Source organism: Lissotriton helveticus, chromosome 1_1, assembly GCF_964261635.1.
Source record: "Lissotriton helveticus chromosome 1_1, aLisHel1.1, whole genome shotgun sequence".
NCBI lineage: Eukaryota > Metazoa > Chordata > Amphibia > Caudata > Salamandridae > Lissotriton > Lissotriton helveticus.
Genome location: NC_136057.1, coordinates 486,730,110 through 486,746,024, shown reverse-complemented (window position 1 = coordinate 486,746,024; position 15,915 = coordinate 486,730,110). Strand labels below are relative to the sequence as shown.

The 15,915-nt window shown below is 46.2% G+C and overlaps 1 protein-coding gene across 1 annotated transcript in view; it reads right to left on the bottom strand.

The window, feature by feature from the left end:
* Positions 1 to 15,915, bottom strand: part of POLR3B (RNA polymerase III subunit B) — a 943,591-nt gene that overhangs the window by 182,238 nt on the left and 745,438 nt on the right. The window contains exon 23 of the mRNA XM_078673925.1: positions 12,383 to 12,525. Within this exon, the coding sequence (XP_078530051.1) occupies positions 12,383 to 12,525 (143 nt within the window). The remainder of the gene's footprint in view (positions 1 to 12,382; positions 12,526 to 15,915) is intronic.

The following is a 15,915-nucleotide window of genomic DNA, read 5'->3' as shown; positions in this document are numbered from 1 at the left end:
TGTATCCTCCCAAAACTACACGGTTTAAGCATTATAGGGACTTTTGCAAACAGATGTCTGTGACCATGAGGTATGCCTGTGATGCCTGGAATCGGAACACGAGTCCAGGACCTACGACAAGAGCACCCAGATATACCTGAATACCATACAGGACCACAATGCAAAACATTACGTTGCCAAACACCGAAATACTCCAAGCTGTAACCGGTTGAAGTCTAAAGGAAGTTCCAGTTCCCGCAGATCTTTGGAGAGGTCAAAGTAATCTGCTAAGTCTTATAAAACATAAGAAGTCTAAGCTGAATTCTGCCCCTTATCTGCACTCTCGAACTCCAGAGTGCATCAACGTGCCTCAAGGCCTCGCTCCCATTCCTTACTGGAGCCAATTCTGAACTTTATCCTGAAGGAACCTGAAAGAACTTGGGTTATGGTTGACTGGGGTGTAAGCCCTGGTCAAAAAGCAACCAAAATCCTAGTTAGGGTGAGGCACAAGCAAACCCTACATTAACCTGTGTTCAAGCCACTGTTAGCTTGGTGCAGAGCAGTCAGGCTTAACTTAGAGGCAACGTGTAAAGTATTTCGCAACACTTCAAACAGTAATTAACTGAAAAACACCACACAAAAAGCATCCCACACCAAGTTAGAAAAATAGACGTATTTTTATTAAATAAAAGAAGCCCAAAACGACAGAAATCCAATCATTTGAATCGGAGATATCCACGGAGGATGGCAGAGCACCGTAAGCCCACTTTCAAGGGTCCAGGACTGGGGTGGCACCACTTGGCAGGGTAGACTTACAGAAGGTAGGCTCCAGGTGCAAGGTTGTTGGATGCCTGTTATGTACCGGAGGATTCAGATCAGAAGGCCAGCCACCTAGCCTTGGAGTCACTCAGGGGTTTTGGGTTCAAGAGATGCAGGTTCAGTACTTCTCACCCAGGCAGGAGGTCAGCAGGTCAGCACAGCAGGGCAGCGGGTCTTCACAGCAGCACTCCAGCACAGTGGCAGTCCTTGTAGCAGCATAGTAGTCCTTCTTCCTGGCAGAGTAATAGGTGGTGTCTAAGGTCCAATGTTTATATCTGGTGCCCTTCCTCTAGAGGGTGGGAGAATATTCTACTAATTCTCTTTGAAGTGCACAGACTTCTTGCCTTCCCTGCCCTGGCTCCAGTCAAACTAACAAGCTATGCAGCCCTTTGTGTGGAGGCAGGATACAGTCTACTCAAGTGTAAGTAGGAATGGGCCTAGCTCCGCCATCCCATCCTGCCAATGATGGCCCTTAACCCCTTCCATGCGTTTGTCGGCCAAAGGCCATCGCGAGCACTACCTCCGTAGTGCTGCGGACGTCCGTTGGCCGCGGCCCCGCCCACTCTGCTAAACCGCCACACCGCGGCGTAATTGCCGCTGTGGTTAAGTGGTTAAGGCACACCTAAGCTCTCTATTGTCTGAGGCTGTATAGAAGGATAACACAAAGTCCAAATGTCCGCAACACCCAGTCATGCGACCCAGAGACAGGCTACAGGCACTAAATGGCTAAGCAGTAAAATGCCAACTTTCTAATAGTACCAGGTTGTTAGTTTCTGGTCCAAGGAGGACCTCGCCTGGGAGTTCAGGCTTGACTGTTCCCATAGGGAGCAGAATCAAGACTGATTGGCCTATTGGTGGTTCTGAACTGGCCCAGATCTCTGTACTGGGGGGAATATTTGACATTGTTCAGCAATCCGTCCATCAATTGCTATTTTTGTAACTTTCTAATACTGACATGTTCAAAATTGTAATTTAAAATACGACTTCATGATAAGTTAGGATTTTTTATTACAATTCCCAAGACACCAAACATGAACTGATTACCTGCTCTCATTTGGACATGACAGCTTATTAAATGTAATAAGGTACTCCAATGTTAGCCTGTAGGAGAGGTAGGCCTTGCAGTAGTGAAAAACAAATTTAAGAGTTTTCACTCCAAGGATATAAAAACTTGAAAATACATGTCATACTTTTTAAATACATGGCACCCTGCCATCTGGACTGTCCAGGGTCTACCCAAGAGGTGACATTTGTATTAATAAAAAGGAAGGTTTGGGCCAGCAAACGGTTTATTTTGCCAGGCCGAAATGGCAATTTAAACCTGCAAAGGCAGGCAGCAATTGCAGGCCTGAGACATGTTTAAAGTGTTAAATAAGTGGGTGGCACAATTAGTGCATTCAATTTACAGGCCGTGGGCACAGGTAGTGTCACTTTACTAGGGACTTACAAGTATATTACATATGCTAATTGAGGATAAGCTAGTATAACAATGTTTTAAGAGTACACTCATGCACTTTAGCACTGCTTAGCAGAGGTAAAGGGTGCAGAGTCCCAAGGCTGGCAAAAACAAAATCAGGAAAAACCAGGGCAAGAAGGCAAAAAGTTTGAGGGAAGACCACCCTAAGGCTGACAGGTCTAACACATCCAGTATTTTTAGGTCTGCCAACAACATCGCAGCAGGTTTAGCCCATTCAAGAGGCCATACCGCGGCTCTTCGCTCTTTACTGATTTCCTCTGGTGCACCTTCGGGCCCCAAGAATACAGGAGGGCCTCCAGTTAGACTTCAGCTGGTGGGCCCACACTCAGCACGATCTGTACCCGCCAAACCAGTTTTAGGTTCTGCACTGGCTCAGGTGCTGACTTCGGTCCTGGCTCCCTCCCCAAGCAGTTTCCTTTTGCATCATTTGCTGCTGGAGCTGGAGGTACAACCCATCCTGCTCTTGACTTGGAGACAAACGCGTCCTGACCTTGACCAAGACCATGTCCTGATCCTATTGGGGAGCATCATTCTGGCAACCCCTCAGGTTCAGATACCTTGCCTTGCCTTTACTTTATAAGAATCAATAGCAGTGATTTCAGGTATCGCACATCGTTTGACCCTACGTACAGAGAGTATTGCTAATGCAGAGCATAAAGAGAGTTTGTTTGATGGTGCTACAATGGTTTGGGCACCTTATTACCAAAGGTGACTACTGACAAACTGGAAAAGTCCAGTCAGTCGAATCATATAATGTTTATAAACCAAAGCACTCAAAGCGGTATGGTATTAAAGATACACTGTCCAAACAGTAAGGACTAGTAAGGAGCACTGTTCCTGTTTATTGTAAAATATAAACAAACAGATAAGTCTTCTGATACAGATGATGTACAACTTTATGTTCTATGGGATGAACAGCGAACACAGGTTTCATCACCACGTAACTTGTTCAAGGCTTTTGGGAATTTATGTGGTTAGTCATTCCTTTGTAGATAGCATAGTCCAGGAGTAAGTCGTCGAATGATCACAGTCGGTACACAAAAAGAGTGTTCTTATCGAGGGAGATCAGACCAGAGAGCTAGTAACCCACTGTTTCGGAATAGTAGAGTAGGATGAGTGCATGTGGTGAAGAGACGAGAAATAGGCCGAGTAGCACTCAAAGTACAACTGTTGATATCATCCCCAGGAGTCCGTGGTTAGCTCCCGTAAAAGCAGCTGAACCGCATCCCTGTGTTACTCAGCTCCTCCTTAGTGTTCACACTCAAAGTACAACAGTTGATATCAGACCTAGGAGTCCATGGTAAGCTCCTGTAAAAGCAGCCGAGCTGAGTCGCGGAGTTGCTCAGCTCCTCCTTAGACACACAGGGACTTAGCTCGGCCGCTTTTATGAGAGCTTACCATGGGCTCCTGGGTCTATCAACAGTTATACTTTGAGTGTGAACACTAAGGAAGGAGGAGATGAGCAACACAGGGACTCGACTTGGCTGCTTTTACGGACCCGTAGGAGCTGCCAAAAATCTTTAGGCCAGCATGTGGGGGGCTGTAGCTGTGCGAAGTCCCCGCTGACCCCATCGCAATGCGTCACACTTCTGAGCCGTGCTGCGGCAGTAGGGACCCGCCCGCTACCTCAATGTATTCCAATTTCTCACTTAGCAAGCAGAAGTGCAATGACATGAGCCGGCGAGCAGACTTAGGAATATCGCCGGTGTAGCCTTGGAGTGCTAAAAGGGGGACAGGTGCATCACTACTTCGTTCATGGCTGAGATGTCGGAGAAGAGTGCAAAATCTGTAGTCGGGGCTGAACATTTGGGGCATTGGTCGAATCTTGTAGGGTCGAATTTTGCAATGTTGGAAAAGGAGTGGTATGCTTGATGGAGACATTTAAAATGGAGAGGTTTAAGTCTGTGATTGACTGTGATACATTGAGTCTGTGAACAACAGTAGGACCACACCTTGTCTGTGAGGGGGGGAGACCAGGTCCACACCACAGGCCTCTCTGACTTGAGCTGTGGTGTCAGGGTTTATGGCAGTGCAGAGTCGTTATAACCTGAACCCCAACTGGTCTTTCTCAGTATCCGAGATGACAAGTGGGGAAAGTCAACCAGGGCCAGGGAGCAGGAGGGTATAAGGGAGCGCAGGGTATTGTGTAGTCGCTGAATCAGGAAGTGATCCATGTATGAGGCATTCTGAAAGTGGCTATCATCGGCACGTGTCAGGACATGGACATCAGGGAAATATCATTTATTTTGAGGAGATCATGGCATTGAAGGGTACGTTGTATTAGCTTTTCACATGTGAGTGGTAGCCAGGGGCTGTCAGCTAGAGGAAGGACAGGCGATTGGAGGTGGCCTCCGCCCAATACCCGTTGGTGTGTCCACCAGGCCCAGCACATTGCAGAGATGGTTTGAACGTCCGCTGAGTCAAATGGCAGGCCCTTTGGGAGAATAGAAGAGTGTAGCAGGTCCACCAGCTAGCCCCTCTCGGATTTTAGGTAAAGGATGCAGGCATCTAGGTGGTACAAACGATGTGTGTAATGGCACTGGGCTGCAAGATAGTAAAGATGGAGGTCCGGAACTCTGAAACTGCCATGGTCAGGGTAAGGTTATCCCACTGGATGTGGGGCGGAGCCCAACATAGAAAAGGCGCATTAAGTGACTGTGTAGGGTACTGCAAAAGTGTAAGTGGTATAGGGATAGCCAAAAAATGTACAAAAAATGTTGGAAGACCATCATTTTAATTATTGCTACTCGTCCCGCTATAGATAGGTAGAGTTTAATCCAATGCTCTACTTGAGTTGCGAGGGCATCAATAGTCATCCCTGTATGGAGACAGATACCAAGGTATCTGGTGCGAACCACAGCCCAAGTTAGGGGATAGTCACGGAGATGGGGAGGGAGATGTCCGTAAGGGAAAAAAGTTCAGATTTAGTCCAATTAATCTAAAGCCCAGAAAGGTTACAGAAGAGCATAATTTCCTGAATAAGAAGCGGAAGGTTATCTAAGGGATGACTAACAAACAACAAGATGCCGTCTGCATACAGGGAAATGAGGAAGGGGGCCATGGGTGAGCTGAAGGACATGGTGCATATGACATTCCTGGAGGTGATGGAGTAAGGAATCCATTGTGATGATAAAGAGGTGCGATAGGGGTCAGCTCTGCCTGGTCCCCGTTGTGATAGGGAACGCATCTACAAGGAAACTGTTTACTCGGAGGCATGCCACCGAACTAGAGTATAAGAACATCATCAGGGAGATGAACCAGGTGGAGAGTCCCAGTTTAATCAGACTAGCTTTCAAGAAGGGCCACTTCAAGGAGTAGACCGCCTTCCCAGCATCTAATAGGGCAACTACAGCGGGTGTTGTGGGGGAGATCCTGTTTAGCACTGCGAAGAGGGACAAAACCTGAGGGAACAGGGGATATAATTTGCTCCATCAGCGGGGACAGCCTGGTGATATGAGCCTGGGTTAGGTCCATGTAGCGAGCTGATCATTTCTTACATTGTCCTCTTTTTCACAATAACATTTCTGCTGTAACCCTTTGCACATATCTGCGTGCATTACAATGTTGGATTAGTTTCTCTGAAACTACTTTTGTTTACTCATTTGACTTCACATAACATTATCACAATCCCTCAAACCCTAAGTACAAGTGCCTTTACGCACAGATATACAGATGTCGTTCTATCTTCATCCACGGGGCAACAGGGCTATCTACATATGCTTAACATTGCTAATCTATACGTACATTGCAAGGATGATTTTTATCATAAATAATCAGAATTCCAAAGGATTATCAGAGGAAGCACTTCAGCTAACACCTAGGGTCCCTGCATGCGGAACCTTCACCACGCAGCGATCTGACATCTCCTTGATGGGTGTTCAGTTTGTGACCAAGCCAGAGTCCTACATTCTCTCCCACCAGGATATGGGGTTAGAACATCCCTTGGGGGGATTCTTGGCTTCACACACACTCTAGGTAGGGTTCATATAGTAGGAGTACACCAAACTACTACCTTGTTTTATATGCCTACATATATACACTGCCTTAGCACCATGGTAGAACTATATCTACTATTTACCCTTTTGGTGCTTGTAATCACTTTCATCTGTTTCTGTCTACTGAATATCGCATCACATTTATTTTACACAAGAACAAAGTTGGTTCAATAAATATGTTTAAAACATCCCAGTCCTAGTGTGTATTCTCTGTATACGAGTGACTGAAATTGAGGTACTGATCTGTTACCACGACCCCTCAGGGGTCGTGGTTGTCCTGTTCAGTGGTTTCCAGAAACTGTTCGCTCCCTGGTAGGGTTAGAGGGACTTATGGCAGTACTGTGAGTTAGTTAGCTGGTCTCTAGGCCAACATATCATACAGGGGTGCTTGGAATCAGTCTAGGCACCTCACCCAAAGTTTATGTTGTCCAGCAAAGGTGCAATCCTACGGATTAGTGGGAACTGCACGTCACTTCGGGTACAGTCTTCGCTGCCGTTTACACCTGAACTCACTGGCTGTCTGTACCCCTTCACTGGCTGTCTTACCTAATGTATTGAAACAGCTTTTGAATGAGTACGGGGCAGCACCTGTCCTGGACTTAGGGATGGAAGTGATGGGCAGTTTTGCCACATTATTCACCATTATGTCGAGTAACATAAAAGGGGAGGCAGCTGCGTTAGCTATATGCCAACTCTTGAGGGATTTCACTCCTGCACAAAAGGAGCGGGAATTACCTAAAATTATCGAAGAAACCTATGCAAAGCTAAGTAGAGATAATTTGGGAGCCAGACCTGAGAAATCACAAGTAAAGAGTAATTCTGAAAAGGATAACTAAGCAAGCACCACATTCTTCCAAGAAGAAATGGTACAATAAACAAAAACAAAAAAAACACAATCACGGGATGGGTCACCTCAACAGGAGACCACCCACTTAAAAGATATACCATTTTAGAAACCATGATAACATTAGAAAGCCTGACAGGTATTAGGATACTGATACACTTTCCTCCTGCTGCTTTCAGGATTAATCCTCTACAAGTTTGGAGAGAGGTGGATGGTTAGAGCGCAGATCAGAAGAGCACATGAAACCAAAGAAGGAATCACAGCGCTCATCAGACTCCATCATTCAAAAAAGAAGACAAACCAAAGACCATTAACCCATTCTGGGCTCATGACGAGCTCAGCTCGTCATGAGGCACGGTCATGACGAGCTCATGACCATTGACCATTGAGCCGTTGAGCCGCGCCCACGCGGGGATAATTCCCCTGCTGTGCTGGGCATTCCATTGGAACGGGCGTGGTCATGACGAGCTCAGCTCGTAATGAACAGAGCGCCACCGTGCTGCTTGACGAGCCGAGCTCGTCAGGAGCACCGCGGCGCTGCGAGCGACCCCCCACCCCCCCAGCACAGCAGGGGAATGAGCCCCGCAGGGAAGGCGTTAAACCTCAATTCTAAAAAAGAAGAAGGTAGCTGGGCTACTGAGGACGCTGCTACTGAGGACGCTGCTACTGAGGACTCTGCTTCTGAACGGGGGATGGGCAGTGACGATGCTGGACTGCGCAGCAGAAGTCACAATACCTCACCAGAACCTGATGAATTATCTGGCGGCAGTATCACTGAGTCAGCATATCACGGTGGAAACACCTGAAACAAGGGTAAGTGCCCCCCATCGTTTATATAAAAATAACAATTCAGTTGAAGGGTGATATACACAAGAACATCACAGCTCTGTTCTGGAAGAACCTGACATATGGTTATGGCATTCTTTTGGCTGAAAAAGACTGGCCACCTGAGTGCGTAATGGAATGCCCAATGGGGGAAACAGTAATTTTACCTGCTTTCTCTGAGCTCGTTCAGGAATCAATTAAAAATTCGTACACCAATGAGTAGGCGTTAGTGCTAGCTCCTGTACTATACTGCAATAATGTTGGGTGGGACAATGAGTCACCTCATCACGAAATCCCATTCCTCAACCACAGAGACAATACCCATTAAACATGAGACTAAAAAACAAGTTTGGGACATCCTAAAACAACTTGAATACCAAGGTGAAATAGAAAATTGCACCTCATCAATGAATAATCCCTTGTTTCTCCAAATGAAAACAGGCACTTGATACAGTCTAGTTTTGGACTACCGGCATTTAAACACATCTACTTCCACATTCGCAGTACTGAATGCACACAGTGCCGCACTAATGAACAACACTGTGTTGAAGAAATACAAATGGAACTCCCTCCCCCTCCACCTCCGACAGACTCCATCACTCCCTAAGTTCTTAAAGGACCTGGCTCTTCAATGGAACTACGTGAACCTCCCGAGAACTGCGGGATCCCCCTCCCCCTTTTTTTCTCCCACCCCTCAGCACCTTGAGAGCCTTTCAGGTGAGTAGATTGCGCTTTACAAAACCCTTGATTGATTGATTGATCGGCATAACTTTGCTTGCCTGGAAGTCCCTAGTATACAGTACCAAGAGTACCTAGTGCCTAAGTTAAGGTGCCTATCGTGGACTGTAGCACTACTTGTGCCATCACAAGTGTGAAAAGGCAAAATCATGACTTCCAGCCTGCCACTGCTGGCTGGCAGAGCAGTTTTAAACTGCTAACTAAACTTTGCCATTTCAAGCAATGACAAAGCCAAAGCCTTCCTATTTAGCATTTGTAAGTCACACCTAAAGCAGGCCATTGAGCATTAAAGGGAAGGAGACTTCTGAGTGATATGTGCGCTGTACAAATGTCCCTGATTTGATTACATTAAAAGGTTGGACCTGTAGTTACTGTTTTTAAGGTCCTAACAGTAAAAACCATAATTGTTGTTTTTACTTTTGGAAGGCTAGCTTCATTGGTGAATTAAGTTGCAGGCTGACATCTCAGCCCTGCTAACTTCTGACTGGGACTGCTAAAGTTGGTACTTGAAGGTATCAAAAGAATCAAGGCAATAAATTAATGATTAAATTGAATTTAATGCCACTGGTGGGTAAAGTGCAGCTTTAGGAATTTGTTCCTTTGCTGCCCACAGTTTCATGTGCCCTTTTACGGTTGCACACAAAGATCTGTCCTCAGCACAGGGTTCTGGCCTCCCGGGGAGAAGTGTAAGTGACTCCCAGGAAAGCCTACATAGCATCTCCTGGGGGAAGATATTTTATCTCCTCCTGGCAGGACAATCCACACAGGGTGTGAGCCTAAACGGCGAGCTTCAAAGACGGAGCTGCCTTTGGTGGGCAAATGGCAAGCACACACAAGAGAGGTTGCTCCTTTGTCTAGTTAGACATAAGGGCGTCAAGGACAGCAAAGGGAAAACACTGGTCAGACTGGTTTTCCCCATGGGTGTGTAGCCTGGAGGTAGCCACACCTCTAGGTTGGGCTACCAAGCTTCACACACAAAAGGGGGTTAAGCCATCTTTGGAGTTGGCAGATAAGAGCACTCTGGGACAGCTAGGTGCCACAGGGAGCTCTCATCAGGCAGGAAGAATGCAAGTAGCCCCTTGGCTAGTGACCATGACCTCCCCTAAGGGCACTTTCTATGCATAAAAGAGGCACCCCTGACACCGGAACTCAGATCATGTCTGGACTGGAGAGAGGATCGAAGAAGGCCTGCCCTGGTGTCAGCAAAGAGAGGCTGCACCTTAGACTGGAATGTGCCTGCTGCACCTAAGGCCAGCGAACAGAGGAAGGCGCCTGTCTCGAGAAAAGCAAAGCGATACAAAAGGCATTTGTCACCCCGAGTGGGACGGGTATGCTCAGACGTGAGTCCCGTGCTCTCCATGCCACTGGAGTCAAGCTATCCTGGCTGAAGAGGGCTGAAAGCCCGAAACCGGTCCTAGGATGCTTGTTTTCAGTCCAGGGAGGACCTGGCCTAGCAGTTCTGGCTGGACTGCTCCCATTGGGCGCAGGGTCAAGACTGATTTGCATATGGCTGGGTCCAAACTGGAATAGCATGGTGAGCAAAAAAACGATGGATTTAGGCCCAGATCTCTGTACTGGGGTGAATGTATGACATTGTTCTGCACTCCCTCCATCAATTGTTCTTTTTGCATTTGTCTCGAGGAAAGGTCATCCCTAAACCCCAGCCAAAAGAGGAGAACACCAAGAGTCAGCTGGGGGATTTCCTGTTCACAGCATAAGGCCATAAAAGCTGAGGAAGTCTGCTTGGGCGAGTTGGTAGCCCAGATCACCGGATCATTGATTCTCGCCGCAGTGCAGCCTGAAAGGCTGTGATCCAAAGCTCAAAAATGGGCTCCCGAGTCTGCTTGACCCAGAAGAGTCATCGGAGTGCAGTTTGGTCATCCAGAAGGCAAGCTATCGCCAGAAAAAGGGAACTGCTGCTTTAATTGTGTCTGGAGACCAGTAATCCAGTGGTAACTGGACTTTTGCTGAACCATAAAGAACTTCAAGGGACTTCGACTCCTGTAGTCAAAATCAGCCCACCAGCACCGTGGACTGAGGGGTAATCTCTGAAAAAGTCCTGTTGACCTGTTGATCCTAGGGCATCCTGTATTCCTTGCATCACGACTACTACATAGAAGTCAATGGCAAGTTGCCATTAACGCTGTAACTAGACTGGAGACTGCTTCTCCTATGCGGTAACTGTTCTTTGTGTCTTTGTTAGTTCCCCTGACCTGCTCCCTGCCGGAGCTGGTCATCCAAAGTAAGTGGAAGTGACTGCATTTAACTTTGACCAACGTTTTCTTGATAAAGTTTGAGTGTCAAATTCGTTGAATTTGCCAATTCTTATTTGCACTAAGTGAATATTTGTAATTTACTGTTTCTTTAAGTATTTCTATCTCCGGAACACTCCAGTGGATCTTTTTAATTCTGGTATCTAAACATTTGCAAAAATACAGCCTATTCGTATAAACGGGAGTCGGATTTCTTGAGAGCCGTGTTTCTTTCTTGTCCAATTGTTTTGATGCTATTCAAATGCTTTATACTTGTTCCTTTGTTAAAACTTCAACAGCTTTCTAGGGTTGAGCTGAAGTTTGACAAACTAGCCTGACTGGACTTTAGACCACAGTGAGATCTCAGAACCACACCATATACGAAAACACATTCCCTCACAATGACTATCACCTTTTTGGTGAGAAAGCAAATTTATACCTAGAATGGTTTAAGGAAAGCAGGGCCACATCACATTCCTTGGGTGAATCTGCCCCCCCATCAGACAGCCCCACCAGCAAGTTCACCCCCTATGTGGATATGGCAGGGGGCTCAGTTCTGCAAACGCCAGTTCCCACCACTAGCCCATTAGGGCTTCCAACCTATTTGGTGCTGAGTTTGCAGATCACAAAAACAATGCCCAGGGCATTAGGAACAACATGCAGCTCAGGTCCCCACTCCTCCACAACCACAGCCAAAAACGTCTTTAGTGTGTTCTTTTCAGCACACAGCTACTCTGTTGGAGGCAGGATTCAACATTTGCTCCAGGGGTGGCAGTCTATTATTTCAGACAGCGAGACCTCCAAATTGTCCATCATGGCTAAGCCCTCACATTTCTTTCCACCACCATGGAAAAAAACTAATGTTTAAAAACAAAATCACACAAAAAGTATACCAAAACCTGAACACTAATGTTCTTTCTTTCCTGACTCACTTATTGGTTAAAGTCTTGCAATTTCTTTAATATCAATTATATTGCTCACCCCCTTTTGTAAGTAAGCTTGCTCAAAAGAATGGGCAGCAAAATACAAAATGTATCCAAGTATTGCCAATGGGCACTAAGGTTTTTCTTCTGCGAGGAGAGTTATTTGTACGGCTTCCCATCACTTTATATGTGAGTCAGAAGTTTCCTTCTTCTGTTTATTTCAAAGTGTTGGACTTTGCCCATGGAGCGTACTTCAAAGAATGGAGATTTTTATTACATGATTGAACTTGTGACTTAGAGGTTATAGTTTTTCTACAAATGTCCTTTTGTTTGTGAGATGCCATTTGCATTACCTTCTTTCTATTGCTCATAAAACAAATGTTAAAAAAATACTTACAGGATTTGAACATTTGTTTTATATTAACATCCTTTCTCCCTCAAGAATCCCAGCACACCACAGCACTGTTCAGAATAAACCAAAACACCAATGCAAGGTTCTGAGCTTAACAAAACACTTGAAAACACAGTACCTTTTTGCCCATGACGACTGCTAAATTTATCTCCAATTTCTGGTCGTCTTGTCTGTCTCAACAAAATCTTGATCAGAAAAGCATCTTCAGCATTTGAAGATATCATTACTTTTTCAATGTAAGAATCAGTTGATCCCTTGTACCTAATTATGGAAAAATAATGAGTCATTCTATTTTCCGATGTAAGGAAAAAGAGCAATAAACTAATCTTTAGTTAAGCATGTAAATGGACTAATGTTGAAGGCATCCAAGTGAAGTGCTAGTACCTTCATAGGTAGAAATAGGCTCAAAGTGCTTTTGCTGTCTTCCAGCCAATGCAGGTATGCATGCATGCGTCAATAGACTCAAGTATAACCCAAGACATTTGCCTTTATCCCATTCAAGTCACAGATGCTCAGTCATGCAAGTATATATCCTTAAGCAAAACAATTCTTTTTCTTAATTTATTTGTACATTTTCAAATAGCTAACAATACATCTCATAATTGAAAGGTTGATAATACAGGTACTTACAGAAAGCAAAACACAACTGTATTACTTAAGGAAGATTATCTTGACCCTGACGTTCAAATGCCTGGACATTCATTTTTCCCCATTTAATCAACACCACTGTCATGACCATTCCTTCTACCGTACACTACATTATATTATTAGAAACTTCAGGTTCAGCTAACACAACCCACCTCAACATGTCATAGAAGTCAACAAGTTACCTAACGTTGGTAACACTTTTTGACTGATCGGTTCTTCCTATTGCAAAATGCTCATATTATGAAAAAGCTTCCAAGTGGACAGCTTTGCTTGGCCACTTTAAGTCATACGAGTGGCTCCCCTCGGACATATCTCTTTGGCAACAGAACTGGAAACATCATCATGAACAGAATGTACAGAGATTCTTGGTGCCCCTTTATCTCAGATCTGACTGCCACAAGGGACAAAGAACGGTCGAACTATAGCAAAACTAATACTAGGCTTAATCGTTCCGCAGTTGGGAATGGGAGGGCGATGAGGATCCTGTAGAAGGAAGAACGTATCAATCATAAAATCACTTTGCAGAGGGTAAATAACTCTTATGAATTTTTTCATGTCTAGATTTCTAATTTTCTGAAACTTAGCAAAAACAGCTGAATATTAGTTAATGGGAGGTGGGAAGAAGAGAAAATGATACTAATAAGTTACTTACCTTCGGTAACGATATATCTGTAAGAATCATTAGTTAGTGATAGATTCCTTACCTTAGAATATCCCCAGGCATCAGGCTGGATCTGGAAAACTTTCGTCAGCAGTACCCCTGCGTGTCGATAAGCGTCGTCGTACGGCTCGGCGTGCGTGGTCGGCATTGTATTCGCCGAGATGACGTCACTGGAGCTACTTAAACGCACCCACGTGCGCTGCCGTCAGTTCTGTACACAACTTTCTGCATCAGGAACACAGAGCCATGCTAGATACTGACCACTGGTGCATAGAAACTAGGGCCCGAAAGGATGACCTTAACCCTACAAATCAGTTCGTTGAACGGGGAGGATGGGTGGGGCGGTAAGGACTCTATCACTAACTAAAGTTTCTTACAGATATATTGTTACCGAAGATAAGTAACTTGTTCATCTGAAAGAAACACGTTAGTCTTAGATTCCTTATCTTAGAATAGATACCCCAGCAATACCAACCCCGGTGGTGGGTCTGCGGACTACAATCTCACCAGAAAGTCCCAGAGAACAGAATGGCTAAAGAAGACGTCTCTCCGGACTTGACTGTCAAGGCAATAATGCTTTGTAAAAGTGTGCAGTGAAGCCCACGTGGCAGCTTGACAGATGTTGTGTAGAGGGAGACCACTTCCCAAAAGCCCTAGTAGCTGCTGTTGCCCTGGTAGAATGGGCGCGTAGCTCCACTGGAGGTTTGTTTTTAGCCAGAGAATAACAGGCCTTGATACACAAGACGACCCAGCGGGAGATAGTCCTCTTGTGAACAGCCCGGCCTTTCTTGGCGCCTGCGTATCCAACAAGCTGGTCATCTACCCGGAATGCTTGTATGCGATTAAGGTAAAAGGAAAGCGCACATTTTGGGTCCAGACGGTGGAGCCTCTCTTCCTCTCTGGAAGGGTGCGGAGGTGGGAAGAAAGAGGGCAAGGTGATAGTCTGCCCGATGTGGAAGACAGTGACAGCCTTTGGCAAGAAGGAAGGACGAGTGTGAAGTACAACCTTGTCCGGATGAACTGTCAGAAAAGGAAGCTTAGAAGAAGTGGCAGAAGTGATAGCCACCTGGAAGGCAGTTTTCAAAGTTAGAACACGTAAAAGACAATTGTGAAGCGGCTCAAAGGGAGAGCACATGAGATGTCAAAACAAGATTCAAGTCCCATTGAGGCACTATGAAAGGAAAAGAAGGGAGCATATGCGTAATGCCTTTTAAGAACCTATGTACAACAGGGGACTTGAAAAGAGAAGGCTGATCTGGAAGTCTCAGAAAGGCTGAGATGGCCGAAAGACAGTCCTTGATAGTACCCAGAGCAGAGCCCTGCCGAGCCAGAGAAAGGAGGAACAAAAGGACCTCAGAAAGAGGGACAGAAAGAGGATCCATAGCCTTGGCTGTGCACCATGCCACAAATTTGTTCCACCTGCGGGCGCATACCGATTTAGTGGAGGGACGCCTGGCTGCCAGAATGACATCACAGACTTCGGGAGGCAAGTCAAATGGAATCAACTGTCGCTGCTCAATCGCCACACATGTAGGTGGAGGCTGGACAAGTTCGGGTGGAGAACCGTCCCCTGCTGCTGCGACAGAAGATCCTCCCGCAGAGGCTCGGATCGGGGGATCCAGGCTCATACTGAGTAGCTCAGGATACCAAACTCTTTAAGCCCAGTACGGAGCCACAGGAGGACTAGGGCCCGGTTGTGCCTAATTTTTTTCAACACTCTGGGTAGAAGAGGTGTAGGCAGAAAGGCGTACAACAGACTGCAGCTCCAATCGCGACAAAAACCGCCGCCAAGCGAGCGCCGCCTTGGAAATTCCAACGCACAGAAGTGCAGACATTGTGCGTTCTCTTATGTGGCGAATATATCTAACCAAGGCTCTCCCTACTGTCGAAAGAGACCTTGCGCCACCTCTGAGTGAAGACGCCATTTCTGATCCATCAGATACCGGCGGCTGAGTACGTCCGCCCTGGCGTTCAAAGAACCTGCCAGGTGTTGAACCGTCAAGGAAATGCCGTGACGTTCCAGCCATGTCCAGAGGCGCAGAGCCTTCTGACGTGGGTCCAGGACCCCGCCCTGTTTATTGCAATACCACATGGTGGTGGTGGCAGAGGGAAGGAATGACTTCAGTGAAAGAAGGATTGCTCGAAGCTCCAGAAGGATGATATGGAGCCCGGACTTCACCGGAGACCACAGGTCTCTGATCTCCGCCTCTCCCATGTGGCTACCCCATCCTGGGAGGGACGCATCCGTCACCACTGTGTGCTTCGGTTGGGGAAGGGAGAGGGATCTGCCGCTGACCAAATGTTGATTCGTGAGCCACCACTGCAATTGCTGAGCAGTGCCC